This window comes from Fundulus heteroclitus, unplaced genomic scaffold (genome assembly GCF_011125445.2).
Source record: "Fundulus heteroclitus isolate FHET01 unplaced genomic scaffold, MU-UCD_Fhet_4.1 scaffold_2.2, whole genome shotgun sequence".
Classification (NCBI taxonomy): Eukaryota; Metazoa; Chordata; class Actinopteri; order Cyprinodontiformes; family Fundulidae; genus Fundulus; species Fundulus heteroclitus.
Genome location: NW_023396611.1, coordinates 259,915 through 274,334, shown reverse-complemented (window position 1 = coordinate 274,334; position 14,420 = coordinate 259,915). Strand labels below are relative to the sequence as shown.

The window sequence follows — 14,420 nt, the reverse complement described above, 5'->3', positions numbered from 1 at the left end:
ACCCCTGATCTAGCAATTGAAAACTTTTCCCCGAGATCAATACAGCTAAAGCTAAACGTGAAACATCTTAAGTTTTAAATTCTTTTTAGAGTAAAACTGTATAGGTAAAAAATTATATTTTTCAAAGTGACCAATCAGTTATGGTTTCTTTGCCATTGCAAATAATTATGAGAAGTGTATTTAATATCATGTCTTTAGTACAGGGGCCATAACAGGGGCCAGGACTATTTCTACAGGGGCATGGGCCCCTGTTGGCCCCTGTCTAGAACCGCCCCTGCCCATAGCTTTAGCTCCATCCATCATCCAGTCAAAATGATAAACGACCTGCACTTGTACAGCACTTTATCAAGTCCTGAGGACCTCAAAGCGCTTTCCACAACTTCAGTCATCCACACGCCGATGGTAGTGAGCGACATTGTAGCCACAGCTGCCCTGGGGCCGACTGACAGCTGCCATGCCATGACCAGCACCAGCACGTACCATCATCCAATCAATGCTGTCTAGCTTCTTCTGTCTCTGCTGTAGAAAAGCACCCCACAGCATGATGGAGCAACCTCCATGTTTCACTGTCAGGCGCCAATTTCTGCAACACATACCATTTTGCGTGTAGGCCTGAAGAACTCTGTTTTGGTCCCGTCTGATCAGAGAACTTTCTTACACATGACTTCTTATGTGTCCGTTTTGTCGGTCTTTCGTGACGACCAGAATTGTGGAGTAAACAAAGAATAGCTGTCCCGCCAGCAAACTGTCCCAGCTGGGCTGCGGGCGTCAGGTTTGACGTCTCCATTTGTGGAAAATGTTGAAAACCTTCCTTCTACTTCACATTTCTGTGCGACTTTTGTCTGTCATGTCATAACCCAATCAAATGCATTGAAGTCTGCGGTTGTAACGTGACAAAATGTGAAAAATAACAATGATAACGTGTAAAATGAGAAGAATTTACTGTTGTTTTTTTTTTCTTGTCAGTTTACTTGGATTATTTCATTTCTACTTTTAATTATCTTGTTTCTTCTAAATGTTTGTGTTTTTATTTTTATATTAAATCATTCCTTCCTTTTGTTCAGACCCTGCTGTTTTTAAAGGGCTTTATAAATATGGTTGGCCTGGCTAATTATTGGATAAAAGATGCAGTGTTTTTTTTGTTTGTTTGAGCCTAAATTGACAATATGTCATTCAGATACAGATTGTAAATGTAAAAATCAGGGTCTTATTTATAAAAGGTAATTATGGACGTGTGTCATTTCAGTCGAGTAAATTGCGCTTTAATATTTTAGAGAAATATTTTAAGTGCCTGTCCTTTTCAGGGTTAATGTTTTGCAAGACGCTGTATATCCTGAAATAGAGCCTTTCCTAATGTATTTCTCTCATTTTGAACAAATACATTTTTTGACAAACTTCCTGAAAAGTGAAGTTTCATACCACCTTATCAACTCCAAGGACAATTGGTGCAAAGCAGCATAAAGCATATTACCTGTATAATAAATATCCCACCTAGTTTTCTTCATTTAAGAGGATGTTTCCTACTATGTTCTCCTTCTTCAGTACTTTATCTACTGCTGTATTCTGGGCCTGGTCTCGTGCTCGGTGTTCCTGAGGATCAACTATGAGCTGAAGATGGTGGTGATGCTGATCGCCGTGGTGATCTACAACATCATCATCCTGCAGACTCACGCCTCCCTGCTGGATGGATTCAACAAAGCGCTGTACCCCGCGGACAAGTCAGACAGGTAACAGGGCCTACCTTTTTACATCAGGAAAATGGGAAATCAGCGCGGAGCCGCAGAGGTCGGTGTAATCTGCTTAAAAAATAAAAAAAAAAACATGCCCCGCTGTGATCCTGCGGCCTGCCTGCATCAGTTTAACCCCAGCCGATTAAAAGGAGTAGGTCTGCAGCAGGGACTTCAGAAACAACTCCGCAGCAGAGTTGGCAGCGTCCCATTCTGCTGTCAGCCGAGCGCCACTGCTGGAAAGCAGAGATGATGAGTGGCAGAAAGAGATGATGCCGCTCGCGTTGATGGAGAAGGATTCGGTTTTTGCATTTGACTGACAGCCTCTGGGGAGAAAGAAAAAGGAAAAAAAAAAAACATGTAGAAAGTTTCCCTAGCACTGAGAGAAGCTGGCAGAGAAAAAAAACTGAATTCCTCTCTGTTTCTCTTTCTCACCTTGCTTTGTAAGCAGGAGGAGTGTGCTGCTTCTTGCAAATAGATGGGAAGAATGCTAAAAGTGCTAAATGAAAAGGAAATAGACCGAGGCTGCCCGATAAATCTGATTTCTGACACGTCAACATTTGCATGAATACATTTTTTTTTTTTTCAGTCGGCACTACTTCTGTCACAAATAAGAGAAGGGTGTGTGGTTAGAGTTCAGTCAGCTCTGGTAGCGCAGCATAGGGAACGCGACTTCATCTCAGCACAATATGCAGTTAAATGATCTATTTCTGTACGTGCAAACATTTCTAGCTCCATCAGCGTTGTGTCTTGTGAGCAAACTAACACAATCTGCAAATACTGTTGGATCGCATTGAATTAGCTGGCATTCAAATATGGATGCATTGGCGTGTCACTAACGCTGAGAGAGCTCTCCACAAACTGGTAAAACTGGGTAAAAAAAAAAACAACTTAAAAAAATTCATCATATATTAAAGCTGCATAATGTCCCTCTAAATTAAAATCCAACAGGTAATTCAGGTACATTTATTCAGTAGGGAAAATGTTTTTTTTACCCTAACCCTGCTCTGTTTTTTCTGGAATTTATATTCTACTATCTGGACTTGATCAGAGTGTGGAGGACCTTTAAATTAGTTCTCCCATGACATATTTTTTCCCTAAGGAGTTATCATGACGAAAGATAAACGGCCATTGTTTCTACTCGTCTTATTAAAATTCAAAGACAAGAGGTGAGGTGAAAAAGAAACGAGGAAAAAGGGGCTGAATCATTCAAAATAAATCCTCAGAACTTGAGGCAATAAGGGGATTAATGATACTATTATTATTATTTGTGCCCTATTGCAGACACAGCGGTCCAGATCCGAGATACCTACAGTATAATAGGAGAAAAGCATTTAGACGAATAGTCAAATAATGACAAAGACATAATTACAAAAAACTGCACATTTGATTAGAAGTGCAGTTATTATGAGATACACAGACTCTCCAGGATACCTTGTTATTTAGTGCTTTTACAGATGGAAGCCATTTTGGTCAGATTGTTGGAGGCAACAACTGAGCTCAAAAGGTTTGTTGATAGAATACCTCAGTGTGAGCTAAAATGTGATACTAAACGTGTGATTTGGACCATATCTGAAGCCTGAGTAAGAATCTGAATGCTGCCTTCTGCTTTATAGTAAGTGGACTATTCCCATGTTCCAGCTACGCTTAGAATTGGGCTCATTTATGTTAATTGCCAGTCTAAAACCACAGAATAAAAAAAATTAATGATCAACCGGTGGCTGCTAAGATTAATATTGACATATTGTCCTGGTAATTAAACACTGAAATTTAATTAGTTACAAATTGCCATGATTTATAAATGTGTTGTATTTACAAACGCTGGCTATAAAAAAAGTTGTTTTCATATGTTATGTCAAAAAAATCCATTTACCCGTAATCTGCTTTTTGAAAGTTAGATGAAAATTAAAAATGAATACATAGACAATATGTACTATTACTAATACTATATATAATACTATATATATTGAAATCTAAAAGTATGAAACAATGCAAAAAAAAAACAAAAACAATAATACACCACCACAACTTTTATTTATGTATGTATTGAGTGTATAAGGAGACAGATACATGATAACATAGACAAACTGAACGAATTGAAGTACCAGCGGTGATATACAAGTTAAAAAAGGACCCAAGACAGTTCCTTGAGGAATTCCTGTTTTGATTTTGTGTGTGTGTGTGTGGGGGGGGGGGGGGGGGGGGGGGGGGAGATTTATGGTTGTTGTTGATGACAACACATTATTCATCTTCAGTATCATCATCATGACTTTATTGAAGACACAAATCGTGAACATTGTTCACAATGTTTTAAATATCACTGAAACCAAGACACTGAACGCTCTGAGAAATCAAAAGATGAAAGCTTTGAAATGAATGAATTATTGGTTAATGGCATCAAAATCCTTTTTATTGAGGAACACTGAATCAACAATATCTCCTCTGTAAAGAGATTGTAAACAAATAGTAAATGGCTTGTACTTGTATAGCGCTTTATCAAGTCAAACGACCCCAAAGCACTTCACACTACAGTCAGTCATTCATACATTCACACCCTGACGGTGGTGAGCTATGTTAGCAGCTACTGCTGCCCTGGCACAGACTGACAGAGGTGAGGCTGACATACATCGGTGCCACCGGACCTTCTGACCACCGCCAGCAGGCAATGGGGGGGAAGGGTCTTGCCCAAGGACACAACGACTAAGGCTACGTTCACACAGCAGGGAACCAAATCCGATCTTTTTGCCCATATGAGACCCATTTCTGTCTTTTCATGACAGTGTGAACGGCCTATTTCTGATCCTCTCACCCACCAAAAATCAGATCTTTGCCACTTCCATAAGTGGTACTATTTTGGATACGTATCAGATTTTTTTCTAAGCATCGGCTGTCTGAATGTTCATGTTGCATTTTATCCGTCTTTCATGTCTCTCTCCTGGCTCTCACTTCACATCCACACACAGTAGAAGTAGTTAGCGCTCCATAAAAGAACGCTGTTAACAGCTGTGCTGCTTTCTACCTTACTTAGTCTTGCTGTGATGAGGTCTTAATATTATTGGCTCCCATTACTCAACAGCTTTCTAATAATTACAAGGAGAGATGCTGGCCGGTATCTGTCTTTCTTTTTTTTTTTTTAAACAAAACTGTATTTAACACTTCTAGAAACAATTACATTCACCATTACTTCCGCAAACTGCTCTGTGACGTCTCCTTCTGTGATTTGCGTATGCGGGATGCTTTACAGTCTTGAGCCATTCAGACAGCAGTATGACGGCGGTCGCATTTAATAGTAATATGAACGGCCAACGCAAAAAAAATCAGAATTGAGCATCAAGACCTGCAGTGTGAACATAGCCAAAGACAGTCGGAACGGGGGATTGAACCAGCAACCTGCCAGTTACAGGACAAACTTAGCAACAAACAGTAACAGTTCTGAGAAAATCTTTTCTAACACCTTTGACGTGACAGGAAGTAGATTTATTTCACGGTAGTTGGCAACTTCTTGAGAGGATTTAAAATCTTTATTTATTAAATTATCTTAAAATCTTAATTATCATAAAATCAACTTAAACTTGATATGATATTGATTTAAATTGTTAATATGTACATTTGGTCTGGAAATGAAGGCTTGCAGCATCTTCTAAAAATATCCGGGCATCAAACAAGTGGTTTGGAATGGTGTAAGGAAAGAATAATAATGAAATGATGGTGGCGGGGCTTTCTTCAAACCAGCTGATTAGCATGTGATTGCAATCAGACTTTGCTCCAAAAAGATCAAAATTCTGATGGGGTTTGTAAACGAGGGTCTTAGGATCTTATGTTTGTCTACAGATGTTGCAGAAAGTTATTTACTTAAAGAAGAATTGGACTTGATTAGCAGGTTTTCCTTACTAATAACGGTAAATCATGCATAAAGCTGGAAGAACTTTCTGGAAAACAGAGCTGGACTTCTGGGATCTTGTAATCCTGTAATCCTGACTATTTCATCAACAGAGAACATTGGAATAATAATAAAAATAATATATCACTGCAATCAACCTCCAGGGCAAACAAACATTTGCAGTAGGAAAATCCCTTTTTATTTAATACTTTGCTTATGAAGATGAAACTTTATTTATGAGTTTTGCTTTTTTTCCTCCACACAAACCCAAATGTGTTCTCATCATTTGACCCGTCTGAGACTGTGTAAACACCTTACAGCACCGAGCGATAAAAGCTCACAGAAACGCAGGAATGCGTGAGCACAAGCAGAGAACTGGGGCCGATAGGACTACAGTGCCCAGGGATCAATGGTGAGGTAATGTGCCTTGCAAAGGGCACCTCAGCTGTGGTAATGGTTGCATGTTCATTGTCTGGTATCCTTGATGCTAGCGCTCCTCATCGGATAAATCGTTGCAGGATTATAATGAGCTCAAAATCTTTTACATCGTCTTTAAAACTTGTTTGAGTTAGAGAGCTTCAGCACAGGGCGGCACTTTGGGCTTTCCCAGTCTCCACACCTTACACAAGATGCTGGCGTTAAACGGCGTTAAACATGTGGAGAAGAACCTCATACTAAAGTTTGCTGGAGTGCATGGCATCAGGAGACTTTGAGTCAAAATCTTAGGACCTCTATCAGTAACCTGAGCGTGAGTCGTCCCTTCAGTGAGACGATGATCCCAAACATCTGAAATAATAAACACACACAAAAAAACACCAAATTCACGCTTCGTCTGTAGACACCACAGTCCCCAGGCGTAGATCCAAAAGAAGACCTGTAGGTACCGGCAAAGTGCTGTCCTGTTGGCTAAGGGAGCGTGAAGGATGGATGTTTGGGGTTTTTTTGTGCCATTATGGTATTGGTATCTGCATTTCAGCTAAAACACTCTTTCTAAATGGAAATCATGAATAACCATTTTCTAAAATCTTTTTCAGGCCAGGAGTCCTGAAGGACCTGAAGACCATGGGCTCTGTGTCGTTGTTCATCTTCTTCATCACTCTGCTGGTATTAGCAAGGCAGGTGAGTGGCGCGTCCCCACGGAGGAACCACTCATGATAAAACTTTATTTCTCTGCCGCAGTCATAACTATGCAATTAGGTCATTCAGGATTCAAAGATCATCCTGAGCCCCGGCTAAGCAGAGACGCGTACAAGAGGAGAATTTCAAATGACTTTGACTCCTTTGGAGCAGGATATTTATATAGTCTTTTTTTTTTTTTGTCTTTTCTTTGAAGGATTCGGTATATGATTCAAAATATGTCATCTGACAGTTTGTCTTTGTAGTGTTGGTGCGCTGCCACCGTCCTCGCTCCGTGTGGTAGCCTAACTCTGCTGACACAGATCTTCTGTGGGGAATTGAATCTTTTTTTAGGGGTAACATCTATCATCTCTGCACTCTTAGCAGATGTTCTGTGCTTTGAGCTCTGGACCCATATCTGGAGCTCCCTGGGGAGAACCACCCAATCGGCTCCTTGCGTTCTGGGTCAGGAAAAGAGAGTGGGGGAGTTAGTTAACGAGACCCAGCTTGGACGTTTAGACCTCCTTGTCATGACGCCGCCCTTAAAAGCGCTTTTTTAGTTGGAATTGCCACAGCAAAGTTCTGCAGTGTGCCGCGTCAAAATAATTATTGGAACATGTAAAAACGGGGGCCTGTTGAGAGGCGCCGCCCTGAGCAGTTGATGGAGAGTGTGCACATCGGCACTCGAAATGATTTTACACGCTCTAAGCGAGTCATTAACAAATTTTCCTCGCAAAATTTCTTATCAGCTCTAATGAGGTCTTTCTCAGAACTTTCTTCGGAGGGCGGAGAAATCAGGTTACAAGGGAAACGGCATCAGTAATTCATCCCTCAAGAACAGATTGCACAGTGGAGCAAAACTCATTTACAGGCTCGTTTAGCTGCTTTCTAAACGGCATTTAGAATGAGCTCCATTTCTTTTGGCCTACTTTCCGCACCCATCGAGGTAGTCTCTCCTCATCTACATGTGCACACATGCCCGAACGATGCCGATTATCCGTCCTGGGACAGCTCAAAGGTAGAAGAGCCTTCCGTCCTCCGTCAGTGCTGGAGTCTTCTCGATTTGCTGCAGGTCCTAGGTTCACTGTATTTATTTCTCATTCGGCCGGCTAACCAACTACATCTCCCAGGACACTCCCACACACAGTATAGGAGCCCACCCACCAGAACCTTCGAGCCTTCAGATATAGGGATGGTGCGTTTAGGAAGCAGAGGCACAAACACACACAACCCCGGGATGTCTTGACCTTCGTATATGAGTCCTCCTAACATATGCAGATGTATTCAAAAGTACCTCGAGCAAGAGTAACCAAAAAGCAGAAAAAAAAAAGAGAAGGAAGCAGTAGCTATGTTTATGCAAAACAGGTCGGTCTACTATTGCCTTGAGTAATAACTTCGCAGCTACTCGTATTGTCTCGCTGTCTTGTTATTGGGACTCTAATTTTTTCCATGAATATCAAGCATTCCAACACCATTGCCTTGTAGTTGCAATGTATTAGAATGAAATTAGGCAGCCTGATACTGAGAAGCAATAAGCTGAAGCTGAGAGCCACCACGGGCTTTATTGAGGCACCGGCTCCTCTGAGGTCAGTTCAAACTAAACCGCTTTTGGCCTTCTGTCGTCGTCTTACAACCACAAACTCCAGTGGTTTTCTCTGGGATTGTATGTGACAGGCGCACACAAAGTAGGGTGCGATTAATAATCCACACAAACATCTTAAAAATTGATGTGTAGATTTGTATTCAGCCCACTTTACTCCGATACTCCTTAAACTAGTCGGGGTAATACTGCCATCTAGCTTTTGACCGTCTCACGAGTAGCTTTCAATCCATCATCGTCGTCGTCGTCGTCATCAAAGCTGGTCGTCCAGCTAAGCTGACAGGACCGCATTAATCAGAGAAGTAGCCATGGTAACTCTGGAGGAGCTGCAGAGATCCACAGTTCAGGTGGACGACACAGTTGGCATATCATACACTCCAGTATTGGGTATGAAGAGAGCCATTGTTGAAGGAAAGACATAAGAAATCTGCGGTTAGAGGACACAGCGGACATGTAGAAGAAGGGGCTCTGGTCAACTGAGACCAAAGATATTTATATGTGTTGGAATGGCCTAGTCAAAGTGCCCAATTTAACAGAAAATGTGTGACAAGGATTAAAGATGGTTGTTCTTAGACACAATCCATCCAATCGGACTGAGATTGAGCCATTTTGTAGAGAAGAACTGGCAAAAACGTGATTCTCTAGATGTGCAAAGCTGGTAGAGACGTGCCTTAAAGGACTTGCGGCTGCAATTAGCATTTAAAGGTGTTTAATATAAAGTATTGACTCGGAGAGTCTGAGTACAGATGCACATGACACCTTTGAGATTTTCATTTGTTACATTTTTAGAAAACTTTGGATCATTTTACTTCCCCTTCACAATTATGTAACACTTCATGTTAAAGTATCATAAAATCCTATGAATATTAAAGAGGTATTCATACCTTTGCAGGGTGCTCTGCCTATATCTGCCCTTTTCATGTTTAAATGTGTACGTTGTTGTTTTTTGTCTGTGTTTTGGTAAAAGTTACAACACTGGGGGGGATAACACAGCTATCCCTCTCCTCTCTGTCCTCCTGTAACAGAATGAGTATTACTGCCGCCTGGACTTCTTGTGGAGGGACAAGTTCAAGAGGGAGTGTGAGGAAATTGAAACCATGGAGAACCTCAACCAGGTCCTGCTGGAGAACGTCCTGCCGGCACATGTGGCCAAGCACTTCCTGGGACGCAACTGGAAAAATGAGGTTTCAGATGTTTCTGGATTTTGCACACATTTTAAGATTTGGGAGAAACCGCAGATCAAATAAGAAAATTAAACGTTCGTCCTTGGCATTAAGTTAGATGTCATCTTATTTTTTATAAGGCAGATACTGTATACGACATCTGGACATTACTGTGCAAAAGTCTGCAGACAACTGTCATTTAATTCTCCTGGTACATCTGGAAAAGGTTGTTTCTGCTGAATTCCTCCTCAGTCCTCTGCCTGTAGTCTGCCCTGGCCTCTCTGATGCCTCTCTTCAGCTGTACAGGTCCCTGTCTCCAGACCAAACGCTATTTCCCTGCATCAGCAGATTCTTTACTTCGCTGTTCATTTAGGGCTTCTGCTTGGGAAGCACCCGGATGTGCCTGTTCACTGTGATAACAGTGTTGTTTGTAGACCAGTGCTGCTGAGGTGAATACCTCCAGGTCCTGGTGGCAGAAAACGTCCCAGTCTGCAACTGCTGAGTGGCACCATCTGGCCGAGATTTCACAGTCTGCGTTTTGAGGGGGAGGGGGGGGGGGGGGGGGGGGGGGGGGGTGCACGCTTCTTTACAGATTTATACGCTGGAATAAGAAGTGGCGACGTGTGATCAGAGGAGCCCAGAAGTTGCAGCTGAGTGGCCCTGTAGATGAATATCAGATAATCTTCATCCGCTGATAGCAGTTTTTTAGGCTGACTGAGTGGGAAAAACACATGAAATCCAAAGAAATACTTTGTCAGATTGTTATAAAGTCTGAATAACTACGTAATCGCTTTAAAAGTCCAGCCTTTTAAAAGCAAATTATAAAAAGATAACCTTTAAACCTCGGCTCAATGAATCCAAAGTAATGCGGTTTCCCAGCAACAGCTCGTTTTTTAATTTGCCTCTTGACTGCCATCTTGCTTTTCCCGCTTTTTTTCTCCTGTGTGCGTGAGTTTATGATGCAGCATCTTGGAGTTTTATGGCAGCTAAACGCCACTGTAACAATGTAATCGTGCAACTTTACGTTTCCTGCAGGGGGGGAGGGAGAGGGAGCGCCACAAAAATGCTGCTGCATCCAGTCAGGCTCATCCACTCCTGCACCATTAACAACGGTTAAATATCAGCACCTCTAAACACTTGCTGTTAATCGTGTGTGGTAAATTTGTAGGAGGAGCCGACGAAGCAATCCTGAGGCGTAGAAGAAAATGGCTTGAGCTCCATCTTCTACAGTTCCTGATTCAGTGCAGCCTTAAAAGACCGTGAAGTGAAACAAAAATGAGCAATATCCCTCTGTCTGCATAAAGAAACATTTATCGTTGGCTGGTGATGCCTGGGAAGTGATTGACTTATGCCTCAGTGAATTAAAAGGTGTTGTAATGCACCTGTGCCTTTCACTTCAGGCTTCAGCTCTGCCTCCCTCGGTGACCCAGTTCCAACTGTGGCAGCCACTTTGGGGAGGGGAGGAAAAATCGGAGGATTATTCTGTGAAAAAAAAAAAAAGCCGGAGTGGTAAAGAGACTCCATGTTCCCACTGTCTCTGGTCAATAAAGACGGGACACGGTGCATATTCTGCATAAGAACATGGGCGGTTTTGTTGGCATCCCTGGTAAAGACATGTCCAAAGTATTAAAATAAATAATTTTATTTGAGTCTCAGATATACACACTGCATCGTTTTTCTTAATTCCTGTATTAATTTGAGTGCATTGTTAACCGTGCTGTTCTTACTTTGTACAACCCCTCATTTTTCCTGTAATGCAGCACCTATTCCTTTTCCTATAACGTTTCACAAGAGAGACAGAATTTTGACTATACCTACTTTCACTTTCTCTCTGCATCAACCAGAGTCCTGCTGGGTCCTCTCCTATGCTCACGCCTTAAAGGCTGATTTTTTTTTATCTGGTGGACCGTTTCTGTGTTGATATCGCTCCATGATGTGGAATATCACCCCCACAGTGTCCACCAGATCTCTGTTTAAAATCTTGTTGTGTTTCAAAGAGTTCAGAATACCCACTGGAAAAAGGTTCGCAGGGAAGAGAAAGGCCCACAGCATCACAGGTTCTCTACCATGCTGCAATCCAATTCAATGTTATTTATATAGCTCCAACTCTCGACACATGTCATCTCAAGGCACTTTACAAGGTGAAATTAACAGCAGCGACATGGTTCTTTTCCACAAATTCATCCTCTATTTAATTTAAAACCCAACTGGAGGCTTGTCGATCAATCTCGGTGTCATCTGATCACAGTTCTGGTAGCGTTAAGCTAACTACCACACGCTCCCGTCTGGGATGATAAAGACGATAAAACTCCCTTTCTTCTGGCTTTCCAAACAACCAAGTTTGTTCTTTTTAGTTTGCCATTTTTTACCATGGGTGCCGATCAGTCCGTCCACATTTGTATGCCGCTGATGTTGTTTCTTAACCATTCAGATTTGCAGAATGTCTTGCGCCTGGTACAGCTTCCTTTACAGCCTTTCTTGAAACTAAATTGTGAAGGGGGGTGGGGGTGCAGGGGTGCGTTCTCACTCCTAAAACACGTTATTCTGTAAGGTTCACCTCTGCTCCGGTCTAAAGAAGTACGGCTCTATTTTCCGGCTGCCACAGGGACCCAAGCAGCATCCCTGCAGAGATGATTAAAGCTTCTTCCTATTTATTTAACGTCTAAGTGTCAGCGTTCACTGTGAGGCATTTAGGTCATGGGTATATTTTTTTTCCCTGTAAGGCCCACTGAGACCACAAGCCATTTCTCTTCATCTTTCTGGCACGGGTGCTTGTTCGATACGGCCCCATCCAGCTGTTATCTTCTTCTCGCCTGTAATCAGGACCTTTATCATCAGTCGTACGAGTCCGTGTGTGTGATGTTCGCCTCCATCCCGGACTTCAAAGAGTTTTATACCGAGTCTGATGTCAATAAGGAAGGACTGGAGTGCCTCCGACTTCTCAACGAGATCATAGCGGACTTTGATGAGGTAAACTCCTCTCTTACTAATAATCCTGGCTGTCTGACGGTGTAAGAAAGACAAAGAATGATTCTTTCTGGGGAGGAGCTGCACAGTGTCACAATGCTCCTAAGTGGATGGAGCACAAAGCTAGATAGGCGGTCGTTTAGATGCTTCTCATTGTTATATTTTGTGTCTGGGCTCCCTTTGCACTTACAGCTGCTGTCCAAGCCAAAGTTCAGCGGAGTGGAGAAGATAAAGACTATCGGCAGCACCTACATGGCTGCAACTGGGCTCAATGTGACTCCAGGACCAGAGTGTGCACAAGTAAGCTTTTTCACAATCAAGACCCGGCAAATCTCGAGACCGATGCCAAAAGCATTTCATCACATTTTGTGCCATGAAAACCACACAGTTCAATTTATTTCACTGGAAATTTATGTGACGGACCAACGTATAATGTGAGGTTGTAAAGTTGAAGGTAAGAACCCATGGTTTTTAAAGCTTTTAGCAAATTTAAAAAACCCAAAAAGTGAGTTCATTTGTGTGCACTTTCCAGCCCTGTTTGTTCCGAGACCCCTAAATGAAATAAAGCACCACCAATCCATTTCGAAGGTTACATAATTAGTCAATTAAGTCCACACCTATTTATTTTAAGCCCAGCTGCTCTATGAAGGCCTCGGATGTTTGTTAGAGAACATCAGTGAACAAACAGGATCATGAAGACTAAAGAGGAAAGCAGGCAGGTCAGGGATGGAGCTGTGGAGAACTTTAAAGCGGAGTTAAAATTTAATTCTAGCATCGTCCATTTTATTAAGCTTTGGACGAAGAACTGTTTAATCCATCAACCAAAACTGGAACTAGTACGGCACGACTGCAAACCTAACAAGAGCTACAGTAGGTTTGCCCCAAGGCTGGGCAGACAAGAGCATTAATCAAAGAAGCAGCCAAGAGGCCTATGGTGACTCTGGAGGAGCTGATGAGATACACAGCTCAGGTAGGAGAGACATTAAGACAGCCGTTGGACATAAACTTCAAAAATGTGGACTTTATGGAGGAGTGGAAGAAAGCTGTTGTTGAAAGAAGTTGATTTTAAACAGATTTTCATTCAAAATGACCTTGAAATCATGTGGGGGGTAAAGCAAACCTGTGGTAGACGTTGCTCTGACCAAACTGAAACTTTTCATCAACACCAAAAACCCTGTGTATGAAGGAGACTTTTTTCCGAAGTTTCAAGACGTTTTGCTTCCCATCCAGAAAGCTTTTTTTATTCAAATGTCTGGAGGAGTGTAGAGTCCCAAGCTTAATATTATACCCAACAAAGGCCTTTGTTATGGCTTAGATGACATGCAAATTAAACCAAAACTGGTCCACGCCTCTGCAATGGGGAGTCGTTAGGGTCGTTATTGCCCTGGCTTACAGGAGTTTAACTTTTTTGGAACGGTTGGATCGTTCACATAAGCACATATTTATGAGATAGAATGGCCGAGGTAAAGTTAAGACCTAAACACAAGCAACGATCTGAGGCACATCGAGAGAACCGATGTTCTCATCCAGTCCAGGACCTCTGAGTTGCAGCAATTTTTGCAAAACAAGATGTCTCAAGCCAGGAAATAAATACCCAGAAAGACCTGCTGCTTTAATTAAAGCAAAGGGTGGTTCAACAAACTGGACTGGATGCAAAAGCAAACCAGACTTGACAGTTTTGCTCTGCTCTGAGTTGGGTTTATTACATAAAAGTCCCAACGGCACACGCTGACGCCTCATGGTTGCAACGTGCCAAAAAGAAGAAAGGTCGAACTGTTTATGAATGCTTTTGGAGGCTCTGTACTGACAACACACTGACACACAGAGGCTATGCTGTAATCTATATATTGCACATTTGACAAGTCCCTGGACTTTCCCTTCTAATTATCTACAGTCGCCTGAGGCCACAGAAACGGAGCACTGAGGCATCGCAGCATTAACGGCTTCCCAAACACAGTTAAAAGCCC

The 14,420-nt window shown here is 42.2% G+C and overlaps 1 protein-coding gene across 3 annotated transcripts in view; it reads left to right on the top strand.

The window, feature by feature from the left end:
- adcy2b (adenylate cyclase 2b (brain)) overlaps window positions 1-14,420 on the top strand; it is a 79,344-nt gene that overhangs the window by 60,515 nt on the left and 4,409 nt on the right. For all 3 annotated transcript variants that reach the window (XM_036129673.1, XM_036129674.1, XM_036129672.1), the window contains exons 18-22: window positions 1,543-1,727; window positions 6,642-6,726; window positions 9,349-9,507; window positions 12,310-12,456; window positions 12,646-12,753. In XM_036129673.1, the coding sequence (XP_035985566.1) occupies window positions 1,543-1,727; window positions 6,642-6,726; window positions 9,349-9,507; window positions 12,310-12,456; window positions 12,646-12,753 (684 nt within the window). The remainder of the gene's footprint in view (window positions 1-1,542; window positions 1,728-6,641; window positions 6,727-9,348; window positions 9,508-12,309; window positions 12,457-12,645; window positions 12,754-14,420) is intronic.